Source organism: Salvelinus fontinalis, chromosome 1 (genome assembly GCF_029448725.1).
Source record: "Salvelinus fontinalis isolate EN_2023a chromosome 1, ASM2944872v1, whole genome shotgun sequence".
In the NCBI taxonomy this organism is placed as follows: Eukaryota; Metazoa; Chordata; class Actinopteri; order Salmoniformes; family Salmonidae; genus Salvelinus; species Salvelinus fontinalis.
In genome coordinates this window covers 7,579,902-7,597,280 of record NC_074665.1, presented here as the reverse complement: position 1 = coordinate 7,597,280, position 17,379 = coordinate 7,579,902, and the positions used below count along the sequence as shown (strand labels likewise).

At 44.6% G+C, this 17,379-nt stretch overlaps 1 protein-coding gene across 1 annotated transcript in view; it reads right to left on the bottom strand.

The window, feature by feature from the left end:
• Positions 1-1,459: 1,459 nt before the first annotated feature.
• immp1l (inner mitochondrial membrane peptidase subunit 1) overlaps positions 1,460-17,379 on the bottom strand; it is a 27,406-nt gene continuing 11,486 nt past the window's right edge. The window contains exons 2-6 of the mRNA XM_055863968.1: positions 13,360-13,472; positions 13,182-13,270; positions 12,900-13,026; positions 6,240-6,350; positions 1,460-1,600 (exon numbers count right to left, since the gene is read on the bottom strand). Coding sequence (XP_055719943.1) covers positions 1,529-1,600; positions 6,240-6,350; positions 12,900-13,026; positions 13,182-13,270; positions 13,360-13,472 — 512 coding nt within the window. The 3' untranslated portion in view covers positions 1,460-1,528. The remainder of the gene's footprint in view (positions 1,601-6,239; positions 6,351-12,899; positions 13,027-13,181; positions 13,271-13,359; positions 13,473-17,379) is intronic.

Genomic DNA, 17,379 nt, shown 5'->3' with positions numbered 1-17,379 from the left:
AAAGCGTTCCCAAAACTCCAAACATCCCTCTTCCTCCCCACCTCAATAGAATAGTAGTGTAGAGTGTATACACTAACTACTCAGCTGTGAGCTTTGCCTTACTAAGTGCTTATAAATATTGAATGGCTAAATGGGAAATGTTAACATTTGTCCAATTGCCTTGTTGGCCCAATGAAATATTAATCGCCAAGAAAAGCTTTTGTTTTACCACAACAGTGAGAAAAGGTAAACCTGAAATGAATAACACTTTTTTTGTATCCTTTTGTAGATGTTGAGCTTCTTTGATCCCTCTTGATGCCCTTTTTCCATGTCTGTCAGGAATGATACATACAGCACGCCCTGCATTGTGGGCCAGTCAATTATACATGTAGAGATTCTAAAAGTAGGCATCTCACATCTACAGTGACAGAAGACGTCAATTTCAGGACAATTCAACTGATTTAAATGAATACTTCAGGATGCTGGATTTCACCTATTCACTGTAATCTGTTGAGTTAGCTGGGTCAGAGGGGATTTCTTCTGTCATCCCAAGAAATTAATTTAGTCCAAAATCATACCAAAGTAGAGTGTGAGAGCAACAACTCTCTCCTTCTCCTCCCCTCCTCTACCACTAGCAGCTCCAGAGAGGAACAGTTTAACTCCCTCCTCACATGATGCTGTTCCTACAGAGCAGGGTGCTGCTCCTCCCCTCCTCTACCACTAGCAGCTCCAGAGAGGAACAGTTTAACTCCCTCCTCACGTGATGCTGTTCCTACAGAGCAGGGTGCTGCTCCTCCCCTCCTCTACCACTAGCAGCTCCAGAGAGGAACAGTTTAACTCCCTCCTCACATGATGCTGTTCCTACAGAGCAGGGTGCTGCTCCTCCCCTCCTCTACCACTAGCAGCTCCAGAGAGGAACAGTTTAACTCCCTCCTCACATGATGCTGTTCCTACAGAGCAGGGTGCTGCTCCTCCCCTCCTCTACCACTAGCAGCTCCAGAGAGGAACAGTTTAACTCCCTCCTCACATGATGCTGTTCCTACAGAGCAGGGTGCTGCTCCTCCCCTCCTCTACCACTAGCAGCTCCAGAGAGGAACAGTTTAACTCCCTCCTCACATGATGCTGTTCCTACAGAGCAGGGTGCTGCTCCTCCCCTCCTCTACCACTAGCAGCTCCAGAGAGGAACAGTTTAACTCCCTCCTCACATGATGCTGTTCCTACAGAGCAGGGTGCTGCTCCTCCCCTCCTCTACCACTAGCAGCTCCAGAGAGGAACAGTTTAACTCCCTCCTCACATGATGCTGTTCCTACAGAGCAGGGTGCTGCTCCTGCCAACACACTGGAACCCCCAGAGTACTATGCCTGGTACGTTATCAACCTGCAGATCAACTATCCATGGATTTTCACATTTGACTCAAAAATACCCTACAATTCAACCCAAATGAACTCAAAAATTGTCAGTCAAATTGAGAGGGACAAAATTCTTCATGATAAATATGCCTTTAATTGGAAAATATGACAAAATGATGCATGTACACAGATCAGTAGACTCAGTCACTCCTTTTTACGACTCGTCCTGTGGGACTTTGGTTGAGGGCACCAACATGATGTAGAGGCCAGAGCTGGAAAGAGAAAAACAGCAAAACAAACAAAGGAGAAGGAGAAGACAGAAGACGTTGGGTTAAAAGGGTAATAGGGCTCTCATAAAAGAAGAACAAACAACATTTATCCATTACATCATGTGTTTATCATGACTATTCCAACATCCTCACTTCCTGGATACGCTTGGTAACGTGGATTTTAATGATGTATGCGACTTCATAAAACTGTCGTCAGGTCAGGTTGGCTGACCTGTTTCCAGGGTCATGGTTGCTATGACATCCAGTGACATGACAACACAGCAGAATGGACAGCTAGACAATAGGTTGCCCAGGCCTTGGTCTACGAAACAGATCTGCCTTGAACTTCCAACTTGTTTGAGTATTTGCATTTACTCAACTTGCCACAGAATGGGGAATAAGGAATATTTTGAATCCAGGCAAAGCACCAGTAAACCTACAATCAATTTCAGTGCAAGGCATTTCATATTTCATCATGGCCATGGGCCAAAAGGAGGCTGTGATATCGTAAAAGTGGCACAGATTTCTCTTTATACAGACCAGACCATTCTACCAACTCATTATACAGACCAGACCATTCTACTAACTCTTTATACAGACCATTCTACTAACTCTTTACACAGACCATTCTACTAACTTTTTATACAGACCATTCTACTAACTCTTTATACAGACCATTCTACTAACTCTTTATGCAGACCAGACCATTCTACTAACTCTTTATACAGACCATTCTACTAACTCTTTATACAGACCATTATACTAACTCTTTATACAGACCAGACCATTAAACTAACTCTTTATACAGACCAGACCATTAAACTAACTCTTTATACAGACCATTAAACGAACTCTTTATACAGACCATTCTACTAACTCTTTATACAGACCATTCTACTAACTCTTTATACAGACCATTCTACTAACTCTTTATACAGACCAGACCATTCTACTAACACTTTATACAGACCAGACCATTCTACTAACTCTTTATACAGACCATTCTACTAACTCTTTATACAGACCATTCTACTAACTCTTTATACAGACCATTCTACTAACTCTTTATACAGACCATTCTACTAACTCTTTATACAGACCAGACCATTCTACTAACACTTTATACAGACCAGACCATTCTACTAACTCTTTATACAGACCATTCTACTAACTCTTTATACAGACCATTCTACTAACTCTTTATACAGACCATTCTACTAACTCTTTATACAGACCAGACCATTCTACTAACACTTTATACAGACCAGACCATTCTACTAACTCTTTATACAGACCATTCTACTAACTCTTTATACAGACCATTATACAAACTCTTTACACAGACCAGACCATTAAACTAACTCTTTATACAGACCATTATGCTAACTCTTTATACAGACCATTATACTAACTCTTTATACAGACCATTAAACTAACTCTTTATACAGACCAGACCATTCTACTAACTCTTTATACAGACCATTCTACTAACTCTTTATACAGACCATTATACTAACTCTTTATACAGACCATTATACTAACTCTTTATACAGACCATTCTACTAACTCTTTATACAGACCAGACCATTCTACTAACACTTTATACAGACCAGACCATTCTACTAACTCTTTATACAGACCATTCTACTAACTCTTTATACAGACCATTCTACTAACTCTTTATACAGACCATTCTACTAACTCTTTATACAGACCATTCTACTAACTCTTTATACAGACCAGACCATTCTACTAACACTTTATACAGACCAGACCATTCTACTAACTCTTTATACAGACCATTCTACTAACTCTTTATACAGACCATTCTACTAACTCTTTATACAGACCATTCTACTAACTCTTTATACAGACCAGACCATTCTACTAACACTTTATACAGACCAGACCATTCTACTAACTCTTTATACAGACCATTCTACTAACTCTTTATACAGACCATTATACAAACTCTTTACACAGACCAGACCATTAAACTAACTCTTTATACAGACCATTATGCTAACTCTTTATACAGACCATTATACTAACTCTTTATACAGACCATTAAACTAACTCTTTATACAGACCAGACCATTCTACTAACTCTTTATACAGACCATTCTACTAACTCTTTATACAGACCATTATACTAACTCTTTATACAGACCATTATACTAACTCTTTATACAGACCATTCTACTAACTCTTTATACAGACCAGACCATTCTACTAACACTTTATACAGACCAGACCATTCTACTAACTCTTTATACAGACCATTCTACTAACTCTTTATACAGACCATTATACAAACTCTTTACACAGACCAGACCATTAAACTAACTCTTTATACAGACCATTATACTAACTCTTTATACAGACCATTCTACTAACTCTTTATACAGACCAGACCATTAAACTAACTCTTTATACAGACCATTCTACTAACTCTTTATACAGACCATTATACTAACTCTTTATGCAGACCAGTCCATTAAACTAACTCTTTATACAGACCAGACCATTAAACTAACTCTTTATACAGACCAGACCATTAAACTAATTCTTTATACAGACCAGACCATTATACTAACTCTTTATACAGACCATTATACTAACTCTTTATACAGACCATTCTACTAACTCTTTATACAGACCAGACCATTAAACTAACTCTTTATACAGACCAGACCATTAAACTAACTCTTTATACAGACCAGACCATTAACTTTTTATGGCTGCAGGGGCAGTATTGAGTAGCTCTGATAAAAGGTGCCCATTTCAAACGGCTCGTACAATATGCATATTATTATTACTATTGGATAGAAAACACTCTCTAGTTTCTAAAACCGTTTGAATTATATCTGTGAGTCAAACAGAACTCATTTGGCACAAACTTCCTGACCAGGAAGTGGAAAGTCTGAAATCGAGACTCTGTTCTACTTCCTGCCTATACATGGGCATGATACGTATTAGTATACGTGCACTTCATACACCTTCCCCTGGATGTCAAGAGGTGGTGAGAGAAGAAATTTAGTGTTTATCTTGGTCTGAAGTGGAATACAAGCTCTTTGTATGACGTGTCCGCCCATTTCCTGTTTTCTGGAGAGCGCGAAGGGGTACTTGGATTTGCCTTCTGTTTAGCTGCCGTCATAGGCGACTAATATCTCCGGCTTTGATTTTATTTGATACATGTGACCATATCATCGTAAAGTATGTTTTTTCAATATAGTTTCATCAGATTATTGAACATTTTTCGGGAGTTTTGCCGTGTTCCGTTCTCTTCCGTTTGTTGACATGGAGAGCTTTGAGCCACTTGGCTAGTGTGCTTGCTAATTCAAGAGGGAAAATGAAAGTTCTAAATCCAAACAACGATTGTTCTTGACAAAGGACACCTTGTCCAACATTCTGATGGAAGATCACCAAAAGTAAGAAACATTTTATGATGCTATTTCATATATCTGTCATGCATGTGAACTAGTCGCCGGCGCCCAACTTTGGGGTACTCTAGATATACCGAAGCTGGATGTCGTAATGAAGTTATTTTTTAGAATTCTAACACTGCGATTTCATTAAGAACTAATGGATCTATCATTTCCTATACAACATGTATTTTTTAGTTATGTTTATGAATAGCTATTTGGTCAGAATATGTGTGTCAGAAAAAGTGTCAGAAAAATATTGTTGCTGTTTAGACGTTGTGGAAAAAGTAGCTAAGATAGCAACATGTATAACCACTGATTTCAGCTCTAAATATGCATATTTTCGAACAAAACATAAGTGTATGTATAACCTGATATTATAGGACTGTCATCTGATAAAGAATATCAAGGTTAGTCAAAAAATATATATCTGTTACTGGTTTGTTACGATCGCTAACTTTTACTGCTGGGGAATGGCTTGTCTTTCTGGCTATTGTGGTAAGCTAATATAACGCTATATTGTGTTTTCGCTGTAAAACACTTAATAAATCGGAAATATTGGCTGGAATCACAAGATGCCTGTCTTTCATTTGCTGTACACTATGTATTTTTCAGAAATGTTTTATGATGAATAATTAGGTATTTGACGTTGGTGTCTGTAATTATTATGGCTGCTTTCGGTGCAATTTCTGATTGTAGCTGCAATGTAAACTATGATTTATACCTGAAATATTCACATTTTTAGAACAAAACATAGATTTATTATATAACATGTTATAAGACTGTCATCTGATGAAGTTGTTTGTTGGTTAGTTTGGTTGGTTCTTGGTTAGTTAGGTTTTCTTTGTGCATGCTACCTGTGCTGTGAAAAATGTCTGTCCTTTTTTTGTATTTGGTGGTGAGCTAACATAAATATACGTGCTGGATTCACAAGATGTGTACCTTTCATTTGCTGTATTGGACTTGTTAATGTGTGAAAGTTAAATATTTAAAAAATATATATTTTGAATTTCGCGCCCTGCACTTGAGCTGGCTGTTGTCATAAGTGTACCGACCTCGGGCTTGCAGCCTTAAACTAATTCTTTATACAGACCAGACCATTAAACTAACTCTTTATACAGACCAGACCATTAAACTAACTCTTTATACAGACCATTATACTAACTCTAAAGCTTCAAATTAATGTGAGATGGGTCGGGCGATGTTCCCCTCCTTACCTTTAAGCAGACACGGCCTCGAATCAGAGCATAGGGAACTGGGCCGTAGCTCCTGGAGTCTGTGGAATTCCTAAGATTATCCCCTTCCAGCCACACGTGCCCTTTTGGAACCTAGACACACACCCACGGCAAGACACACACCCACGGCAAGACACACACCCACGGCAAGACACACACCCACGGCAAGACACACACCCACGGCAAGACACACACCCACGGCAAGACACACACCCACGGCAAGACACACACCCACGGCAAGACACACACCCACGGCAAGACACACACCCACGGCAAGACACACACCCACGGCAAGACACACACCCACGGCAAGACACACACCCACAGCAAGACACACACCCACAGCAAGACACACACCCACAGCAAGACACACACCCACGATGACACAGGGAAAAAAACACAACGATAGGAAATATTGAATTTGTTCCACAACGACTGCAACAGCCAGTTATACTGTAAACAACACCATTCCCTGACCTAGCTTTTAAACTTTGTTTACATGAAGGAGTGAGACACTACAGCGCTAGCACCCTCCACCCACCATTATGTAAAGAGAGCCCACATCAGCCGCCTCACATCCCCCCTACCTTCCCTCACCCCCTACCTTCCCTCACCCAACTGAACATCCCCCCCTACCTTCCCTCACCCAACTGAACATCCCCCCCTACCTTCCCTCGCCCAACTAAACATCCCCCCTTACCTTCCCTCACCCAACTGAATATCCCCCCCTACCTTCCCTCACCCAACTAAACATCCCCCCTACCATCCCTCACCCAACTGAACATCCCCCCTTACCTTCCCTCACCCAACTGAACATCCCCCCTACCATCCCTCACCCAACTGAATATCCCCCCCTACCTTCCCTCACCCAACTGAACATACCCCCCTACCATCCCTCACCCAACTGAACATCCCCCCCCTACCATCCCTCACCCAACTGAATATCCCCCCTACCTTCCCTCACCCAGCTGAATATCCCCCCTACCATCCCTCACCCCAACTGAACATCCCCCCCTTACCTTCCCTCACCCAACTGAACATCCCCCCTTACCTTCCATCACCCAACTGAACATCCCCCCTTACCTTCCCTCAACCAACTGAACATCCCCCCTACCTTCCCTCAACCAACTGATTATCCCCCCTACCTTCCCTCAACCAATTGAACATCCCCCCCTACCATCCCTCACCCAACTGAATATCCCCCCCCCTACCTTCCCTCACCCAACTGATTATCCCCCCCTACCATCGCACAACCAACTGAACATCCCCCCTACCTTCCCTCAACCAACTGATTATCCCCCCTACCTTCCCTCAACCAACTGAACATCCCCCCCTACCATCCCTCACCCAACTGAATATCCCCCCCTACCATCCCTCAACCAACTGAACATCCCCCATACCTTCCCTCAACCAACTGAACATCCCCCCTACCTTCCCTCACCCAACTGATTATCCCCCCCTACCATCCCTCACCCAACTGAACATCCCCCCTTACCTTCCCTCAACCAACTGAACATCCCCCCTTACCTTCCCTCACCCAACTGAACATCCCCCTACCTTCCCTCACCCAACTGAACATCCCCCCTACCATCCCTCACCCCAACTTAACGTCAACCCCTGGTCTGTCCTCCTTTAACCCCGGACGGTCATAGGAGCAAGGGGTCATGGGTAACGGGGAAGGGTCAGGGGGATTTAGTGGGACTTCAAAAGGGGCCATTAGGCTGTTGGCTGAGATCTAACCCCCTCTTACCAAGGGAGATAGAGGGGGAGAGAGAGAGGGGCCAAGGCTGAAGCTTTTCAGTCAGAATCATCCACGGGTCTCCACTAGTGAGGCCCAAGCTGCCAGTGGGGCGGCCAATCGGAGCGAGCGCTAATCCACAGTGACACCAATTATGATTAATCTCATCACTTTACTAGAGTAATATTGTCAAGGCCCTAATTAAGTTCCTCGTCCCTCCTATATGTGAAGACAGGATCAACAACACATTATATTGTCATAATGGGCATCACAATCTGCAACTATGTTTGTGTTGCCTAACTTTTTAATGAACAAAGTCTTGGGGAGAAAAGGAGAGGGAGATGAAATCAGATGAATATTATCATAACAGACGGTGGGGGGGGGGGGACGCAAACACTGATGTCTTGATTCCAATTGTGCGCGTCCATCGTATCGCAATCGTCCCAACATCCAGAATCATTATGCAGTATTAACCTATGCATTGTGTTGCGTTTCATATTCCATAGATGAGCCAGATGAGCTGACACTAATCGTGATGCAGTGACATATTGACCTAACACGAGGTAAACAACTCGGCCCCCGAGAACAACGACGACACAAACGAATGTCATTAAAGGAGTCATCTGAGAAGCATATGTCAGCCTGCTGCCTTCCCACCATTACCCCTCAGTAGCATGGCAACATATGGTCGCTCCCAAGCACACGGGGACCAGAGAGGAACGCCGGCGCCATTTGTCATCTGCTGGACCATAAGCCCCTGCTATGCTCCAGCCTCAGCCTCCATCTTAGACTGACTCACTGCCTTTGTCCTGCTCAGAAAGGTCAGGGGTGTGATATCATGAACACGACCCTGTCGGTAGGCACACTCATTTATGTTTTAGGAGACACAAAAGGGGCGGCTGCTTGAACACAGGTTCAGACTACTTCTGGGTTCAAAGCAGGTTCAAGTCTCCATAGAAACACATGACAATGTTGTTATTGAAAGTGCTTTTTAGACTAGCAGAAGGTCTAATCTGAGTCCATTACACTGCCTCAGAGTTTAGCAAACACTTCAATACTAGGTAGGATACATTAGTGGTGGTCAAAGTTTAGGGCCCACGGAGTGAAGGAACTACCTAACTAATCCAACATCAAGGTATAGGTCAACTCTATTCAGGATCTAGACTCTATTCTGTCCACTACTAACAAGGTCAATCAATTTAGATCAACCTGTTGCGGGTCAATCAAGAGTGATCAACAAATACACAGACACACAAACACTAAAGCTCTGATTGATTCGGAGCATCAAACCAATGACCCTGTAGAGAACATTCCACACGGAGTCTCCAGCCACATACAGGGCATCGCAAAGTAACTCCTCTGAAATCTAGAGTTAGATTTATTCACCACTAATGAACTGGTAATTCATTGGTTATTTTTAAAAGGCCTGTTAGTTGATCTGCCATGTATGGCTCAGTTGGTAGAGCATGGTGATGGCATAGCCAGGGTTGTGAGTTCGATTCCCTGGGACACCCATACGTTAAATGCATGCATGACTGTCAGCTGCTTTGGATAAAAGCGTCTGCTAAATGACATATTTTATTATTCCAGTATATTATGAAGTGGTGAAAGACAGAGGGTTTACACATCACCTTGCAGGTTAACACATGTCAGAAACGTACACTTCATTATGAATGAGATCATTTGTAGAAACGGATATCCCTGACGTTCTCCTCTTGAACCCTAACTTAACCAGAGGGTAGAACTAACCTCCCCTTTCATTTTACCTGCACCGGATGTTCAAATGGATCCTTGTTATTACCTAGGGGTATGATACTGGAGGTCGTGGAAGGAGGTAGACATGTTCAAATGGATCCTTGTTATTACCTAGGGGTATGATACTGGAGGTCGTGGAAGGAGGTAGACATGTTCAAATGGATCCTTGTTATTACCTAGGGGTATGATACTGGAGGTCGTGGAAGGAGGTAGACATGTTCAAATGGATCCTTGTTATTACCTAGGGGTATGATACTGGAGGTCGTGGAAGGAGGTAGACATGTTGAAATGGATCCTTGTTATTACCTAGGGGTATGATACTGGAGGTCGTGGAAGGAGGTAGACATGTTGAAATGGATCCTTGTTATTACCTAGGGGTATGATACTGGAGGTCGTGGAAGGAGGTAGACATGTTGAAATGGATCCTTGTTATTACCTAGGGGTATGATACTGGAGGTCGTGGAAGGAGGTAGACATGTTCAAATGGATCCTTGTTATTACCTAGGGGTATGATACTGGAGGTCGTGGAAGGAAGTAGACATGTTGAAATCCTGTCCCCCATCATAGTTGGTGGAACTCTTCTTCCCTGACTAAACACCTGCAAGCTCACCGCAGGCCATCATAACCACAGCAGTCTCTGAAAACTAATTTATGGATCACACACCAGTGTTGAGTGAAGGTAGAGAGGAGGATGTCAAGGATGAGCACCTGCATGATTGACAGGCAGAGAAGCAAACACTCCTTATGAACTGTTTACCTACTTCTCCATGACACTAAGCCCAGAGTCTGACATGCCCTCTCCCAACTCCCTACACTGAGTCACCAGAACAGAATGAGAGCGCACCAAACCATAATCAACAGACATTGTTACTTTCCACAACACACTTCCAGCCAGCCCAGTCATCCAGTCAGGCTGTGCGCCCAGCTAGGGTTTAGCGGTTGAGTGGCATATCTCAGCTCAACCTGGCGGCTGTGTTGTGATGGGACTCAGAGGGAGTGATGGAACCTGTTCTGTGGTTGGGTGGTTGAAGGGGTGGGGGCGAGGCTATGTGTACCTGTCAGAGACGTGTCAAGGTGGGAAAGCTGAGTTCACCTGGATAGTGAAGTCTGCCGTTCAACAGCCTGGTCTGGCCTCACCATGCTTCGCTCATTAAGCTAACTTGATTGAGGTACAGTGCTGTTTAAGGCCTCACCCTGCTTCGCTCATTAGACTAATATTATTGAGGTACAGTGTTTTGTCTAACATGGAGGGAATAGCTTTAGACTCTGAAGGCTCTCTCTCTCTCTCTCACTCCCCCTCTGTCTCTCTCAAAGACACCCACCATCATGTCATGGATCAAATGTCTTTGTTGTGACAATGCATCAGACATACTGTAGGAAAGACTCCTAAGAGGTGACAAGCCAATTTGTCCATCTCCTCATCATCAATGTGGGAGGAAAGAACCTGCCAGCCTGTCAGAAGAAAGAGGTGAGGACAGGCTCTCGTATCGCACACAAACAAAAATACACACGCCTAACGTCTAGGTGCATGGTGGGATGCCTTATGTCACACAAGGCTTCTATTTCATTAACACCACAACCAACTGTGTTGACAGACATTTTGGTGTGTGTTTTGACGGGGGAAATCCTACAGAGGTTGGTCTGGTCTTATTCATTGTTGACCTATGTCTTGCACTGAGACACATTTCAGAGGTACCGATCTGCCACCGTAATTTGACCAGTTTCTCACAGCAGGGAAATAATCCTGCAGTAACAGGACATGTGAATTATTATGTGGATTAAAATGAATGGACATTTTTGTATGGGTTGATACATTTTACGTAAGGGAAAATCAAGTCTGACATTTTAAAGTGTGAATTACAAACATTAGAATACGTTTTAAAACTTGAATACACAACATGTATGCATTGTCTGCGACAACAGAGTGATCCAATTAAGAGAGTACATCTGTAGGCTGAGACCTTTGACCAAGACGTGTGTAGAGATTCAACCTGTTCTGCAGTAACCTGTTCAATATAGCTTTACTGCCTGTGTGTAGAGATTCAACCTGTTCTGCACTAACCTTTCAATATAGCTTTACTGCCTGTGTGTAGAGATTCAACCTGTTCTGCAGTAACCTGTTCAATATAACTTTACTGCCTGTGTGTAGAGATTCAACCTGTTCTGCAGTAACCTGTTCAATATAGCTTTACTGCCTGTGTGTAGAGATGAAACCTGTTCCCAGAGGAAAATGAGTTTCTTTCATTTCCTGGATGACACCAGCACATCCTGTGTGTGGTTACATTCCCCTATACCTCTACTCTTCATGTGAGAGTGTGTGTACACACACACACACAACACAAACACCTCAGCCCACCCATCAACCTGTCCTCTCGGTTGGCACTAACCGTAACAGGCTTCAGAGAGATTGGCAGGCTGAGCGGTGGCTGAGCGGTGGCTGAGGGCGGCGGCTGAGGGCGGCGTGGCCGGGGAGAGCAGTAATAAGAATGCAATGACAGTGGTTCCACCACAACCACGGCTCTGAGGAAATGCAGTTGCTGTCAAAGGATGATATTTGGACTGACGACACAAGATGGATGTGCATGGTCTAGAATCTAAACACCCAGAACACACTAAGATTGAGTTGAAGACACAGGGGTTTGGCTACTTATGAAGATGATTTACTGAAATGAGAGACTATCTGAAACACAACATGAAGTGTCTTGCCAAGGCTTAATGGTTCATCCAGAATGTATTGCTTTACTGGCTCATTTCAAGCCCTCGTCTGAAACTCTTCTCCAGGTTGTTGTTGTAAATGTGCTCTCAATACTGTTACCTGGTAAACTACAGGTAGAATACTGTACATGTCCTCTCAATACTGTTACCTGGTAAACTACAGGTAGAATACTGTACATGTCCTCTCAATACTGTTACCTGGTAAACTACAGGTAGAATACTGTACATGTGCTCTCAATACTGTTACCTGGTAAACTACAGGTAGAATACTGTACATGTCCTCTCAATACTGTTACCTGGTAAACTACAGGTAGAATACTGTACATGTCCTCTCAATACTGTTACCTGGTAAACTACAGGTAGAATACTGTACATGTGGCTGAGAGACATGGAGAGTCCTGAGGCCTGACTGTTGACTGTTGATGAATACTTACGTATTGGTGGGTCTTGAAGATATCCGAGGGGCCACTGGTGCAGACTTTGTCTCCCTCCAAACCGATGACTCTTTTACAGATGTTCATATGTGGATCAAATGGACTCTTAGCGATGACTATATCACCACTGAAGGCAGAGAAGACAGGATCCATGGGGTGTGATGTCATTGACAGACATTAGGGAGAACATCAAGGGGTTACGGTGCAAAAAGACACCACTTAGGGTAAGCTACGTTTCGCTTTAACAACTCTGAGAATTACAAATTGAAAACTAAAACTCACTTCTCGATTCTGCAGAGATGGCGACTCAACCGTTCTGAGAAGACAACGTCGTGGCTTGTGATGGTGGGCTCCATAGAAGGACCAGAGCACTGTGGGTAAATTCACAGACATTAACACCGAAGTTGTTACTCGGGAATTCACAGACCATGGCAACAGAGGGGAAAAGTATCCTACATACCGCAACAAACTCTCCGATGTACTCAAAGGCACAGTGGGCGACGCAGCCGTACTGGATGGTGTATCCCACGAAGCCCAGGGTCTTCCCCAGCGCACTGCGGAACATCTCACCACCTACACAAACACACATCATTACAGCGCTTCATTCAGGGGACAGAGAGGTGAGGGGTGAGCTGTCACAGCAGCTAGTCTATTAGCAGCTCTAGGAGCAGTGTGCAGTGCAGACTAGTGTCACACTCCCTGGTGTTTCATTCTCAGGGGCTCTACAGCCCGTTGACACCACAGAACCAGCCTAACCTTTGACCCTGTGTGAGATTGACCAATCGACACCTTGCAGGGGACGGACAAACATACCAGCCTAGCAGCTTCATACCAGCATCAGTCCCTAACACTGCATCAGCCATGGTGACCAGGGTATTCAGTACAGCTGTATACTAGCATCAGTCCCTAACACTGCATCAGCCATGGTGACCAGGGTATTCAGTACAGCTTCATACTAGCATCAGTCCCTAACACTGCCCTCCCTGCATCAGCCATGGTGACCAGGGTATTCAGTACAGCTTCATACTAGCATCAGTCCCTATCACTGCCCTCCCTGCATCAGCCATGGTGACCAGGGTATTCAGTACAGCTTCATACTAGCATCAGTCCCTAACACTGCCCTCCCTGCATCAGCCATGGTGACCAGGGTATTCAGTACAGCTTCATACTAGCATCAGTCCCTATCACTGCCCTCCCTGCATCAGCCATGGTGACCAGGGTATTCAGTACAGCTGTATACTAGCATCAGTCCCTAACACTGCCCTCCCTGCATCAGCCATGGTGACCAGGGTATTCAGTACAGCTGTATACTAGCATCAGTCCCTAACACTGCCCTCCCTGCATCAGCCATGCTGACCAGGGTCTTCAAGACAGCTTCATACTAGCATCAGTCCCTAACACTGCATCAGCCATGCTGACCAGGGTCTTCAAGACAGCTTCATACCAGCATCAGTCCCTAACACTGCCCTCCCTGCATCAGCCATGCTGACCAGGGTCTTCAGGACAGCTTCATACTAGCATCAGTCCCTAACACTGCATCAGCCATGCTGACCAGGGTCTTCAAGACAGCTTCATACCAGCATCAGTCCCTATCACTGCCCTCCCTGCATCAGCCATGGTGACCAGGGTATTCAGTACAGCTGTATACTAGCATCAGTCCCTAACACTGCCCTCCCTGCATCAGCCATGCTGACCAGGGTCTTCAAGACAGCTTCATACTAGCATCAGTCCCTAACACTGCATCAGCCATGCTGACCAGGGTCTTCAAGACAGCTTCATACCAGCATCAGTCCCTAACACTGCCCTCCCTGCATCAGCCATGCTGACCAGGGTCTTCAGGACAGCTTCATACTAGCATCAGTCCCTAACACTGCATCAGCCATGCTGACCAGGGTCTTCAGGACAGCTTCATACTAGCATCAGTCCCTACCACTGCCCTCCCTGCATCAGCCATGCTGACCAGGGTCTTCAAGACAGCTTCATACCAGCATCAGTCCCCAACACTGCATCAGCCATGCTGACCAGGGTCTTCAGTACAGTTATCCAGTTCTGTGGGAGCCATGGAAATGGAACGCGTAGTCTTTGTTGACTGCCATACACACACACACACACACACACACACACACACACACACACACACACACACACACACACACACACACACACACACACACACACACACACACACACACACACACACACACACACACACACACACACACACAGATAACAGTGTGTCGTCTGAACAAACACCGCAGCACCACTCAGGGTATTGACTTTTACTCAGAACGCAACCTGCCGGATGGGGAGAGAGTGACTCAATCTTTACACACACGGTTAAAACACACACGCAAAAACCTGAAAAAAACTTTTTTTCCAACTTAAGGGACATTTCAAAGGAAACAACAATTGCATGATAAAAGGTATGGTAGAGATAATATACATCTAATGTTTCCCCCAAAAAATATAGCCTAGATCTGTATCCCTGGTGAGAATGACTTCCACATACACTACCGTTCAACAGCCTGGGGTCACGGAGACATGTCCTCGTCTTTGAAAGAAAAGCACATATCTTTCTGTGGTGAAAAGCTCAGATACTTAACTCGTCTAAAGAACAGTTGTTTTGCTTCTTTAATCAGCACAACAGTTTTCAGCTGTGCTAACATAATTGGAAAAGGGTTTTCTAATGATTAATTAGCCTTTTAAAATCATAAACTTGGATTAGCTAACACAACGTGCCATTGGAACACAGGAGTGATGGTTGCTGATAATGGGCCTCTGTACGCCTGTGTAGATATTCCATTACAAATCTGCCGCTTCCAGCTACAATAGTCATTTACAACATTAACAATGTCTACACTGTATTTCTGATCAATTTGATGTTATTTCAATGGACAAAAAAATGTGCTTTTCTTTCAAAAACAAAGACATTTCTAGGTGACCCCAATCTATTGAACAGTATAGTTCATCCTGATGGAGCGATTACAAAGTAGGCTACACAGCCAGTAGACTATGTGTTCTGGGGATGTTGTAGAGGTGTATGTGTTCTGGGGAGGGTCTAGAGGTGTATGTGTTCTGGGGAGGGTCTAGAGGTGTATGTGTTCTAGGGAGGGTCTAGAGGTGTATGTGTTCTAGGGAGGGTCTAGAGGTGTACGTGTTCTGGGGAGGGTTTAGAGGTGTAGGTGTTCTGGGGAGGGTGTAGAGGTGTAGGTGTTCTGGGGAGGGTTTAGAGGTGTAGGTGTTCTGGGGAGGGTTTAGAGGTGTAGGTGTTCTGGGGAGGGTCTAAAGGTGTATGTGTTCTGGGGAGGGTTTAGAGGTGTAGGTGTTCTGGGGAGGGTTTAGAGGTGTAGGTGTTCTGGGGAGGGTCTAGAGGTGTAGGTGTTCTGGGGAGGGTTTAGAGGTGTATGTGTTCTGGGGAGGATTTAGAGGTGTATGTGTTCTGGGGAGGGTTTAGAGGTATATGTGTTCTGGGGAGGGTCTAGAGGTGTATGTGTTCTGGGGAGGGTCTAGAGGTGTAGGTGTTCTGGGGAGGGTCTAGAGGTGTATGTGTTCTGGGGAGGGTTTAGAGGTGTATGTGTTCTGGGAGGGTTTAGAGGTGTATGTGTTCTGGGAGGGTTTAGAGGTGTATGTGTTCTGGGGAGGGTTTAGAGGTGTATGTGTTCTGGGGAGGGTTTAGAGGTGTATGTGTTCTGGGAGGGTCTAGAGGTGTATGTGTTCTGGGAGGGTTTAGAGGTGTATGTGTTCTGGGAGGGTTTAGAGGTGTATGTGTTCTGGGGAGGGTTTAGAGGTGTATGTGTTCTGGGGAGGGTCTAGAGGTGTAGGTGTTCTGGGGAGGGTCTAGAGGTGTAGGTGTTCTGGGGAGGGTCTAGAGGTGTAGGTGTTCTGGGGAGGGTCTAGAGGTGTAGGCTACATTATAGATCATATCACAACTGGCTATATTCAGACAACATGCTTTTGGCTTAGGACTCTGTCCTGCAAGACCACCACAGGGTAATGAATTCCTCCCTTTCTCTCTATTCATCCCTCTTTCTCTCCATATCTCACATCCCACCAAAAGCATTATTAACCAAAGCTAGCAGAGCGGAAACCAAAGCCCCAAATCCTCAGAGCTCTGGGAATGACTTCCCAAAGATGGACACGGATTAGACCCCCGCGTCCTGTACCCCGTCCCTCCCTCTGTCCCCCACAATCCCCAGGTCCCCAACAGACCGAGTGTCAGGTGGCTCTCCCTGTGCCCGCGAAAGGCGTTACCCCTAATCCCATTACCCCTCTGTCCCTTTCAACACACACACACACACCTTCAAAGTCATAGTCCCAGCCAGGCTCCTACAAGATACTCTTCTCCCACCTCTCACCCAAAATACAAAACTGAATCCATATCCTGTTACTGATATTGCTGCACCTTTCATGCCTACTGCATATACCTCTGCTGCATATACCCCTGCTGCATATACCCCTACACCCTGCTGCATATACCCCT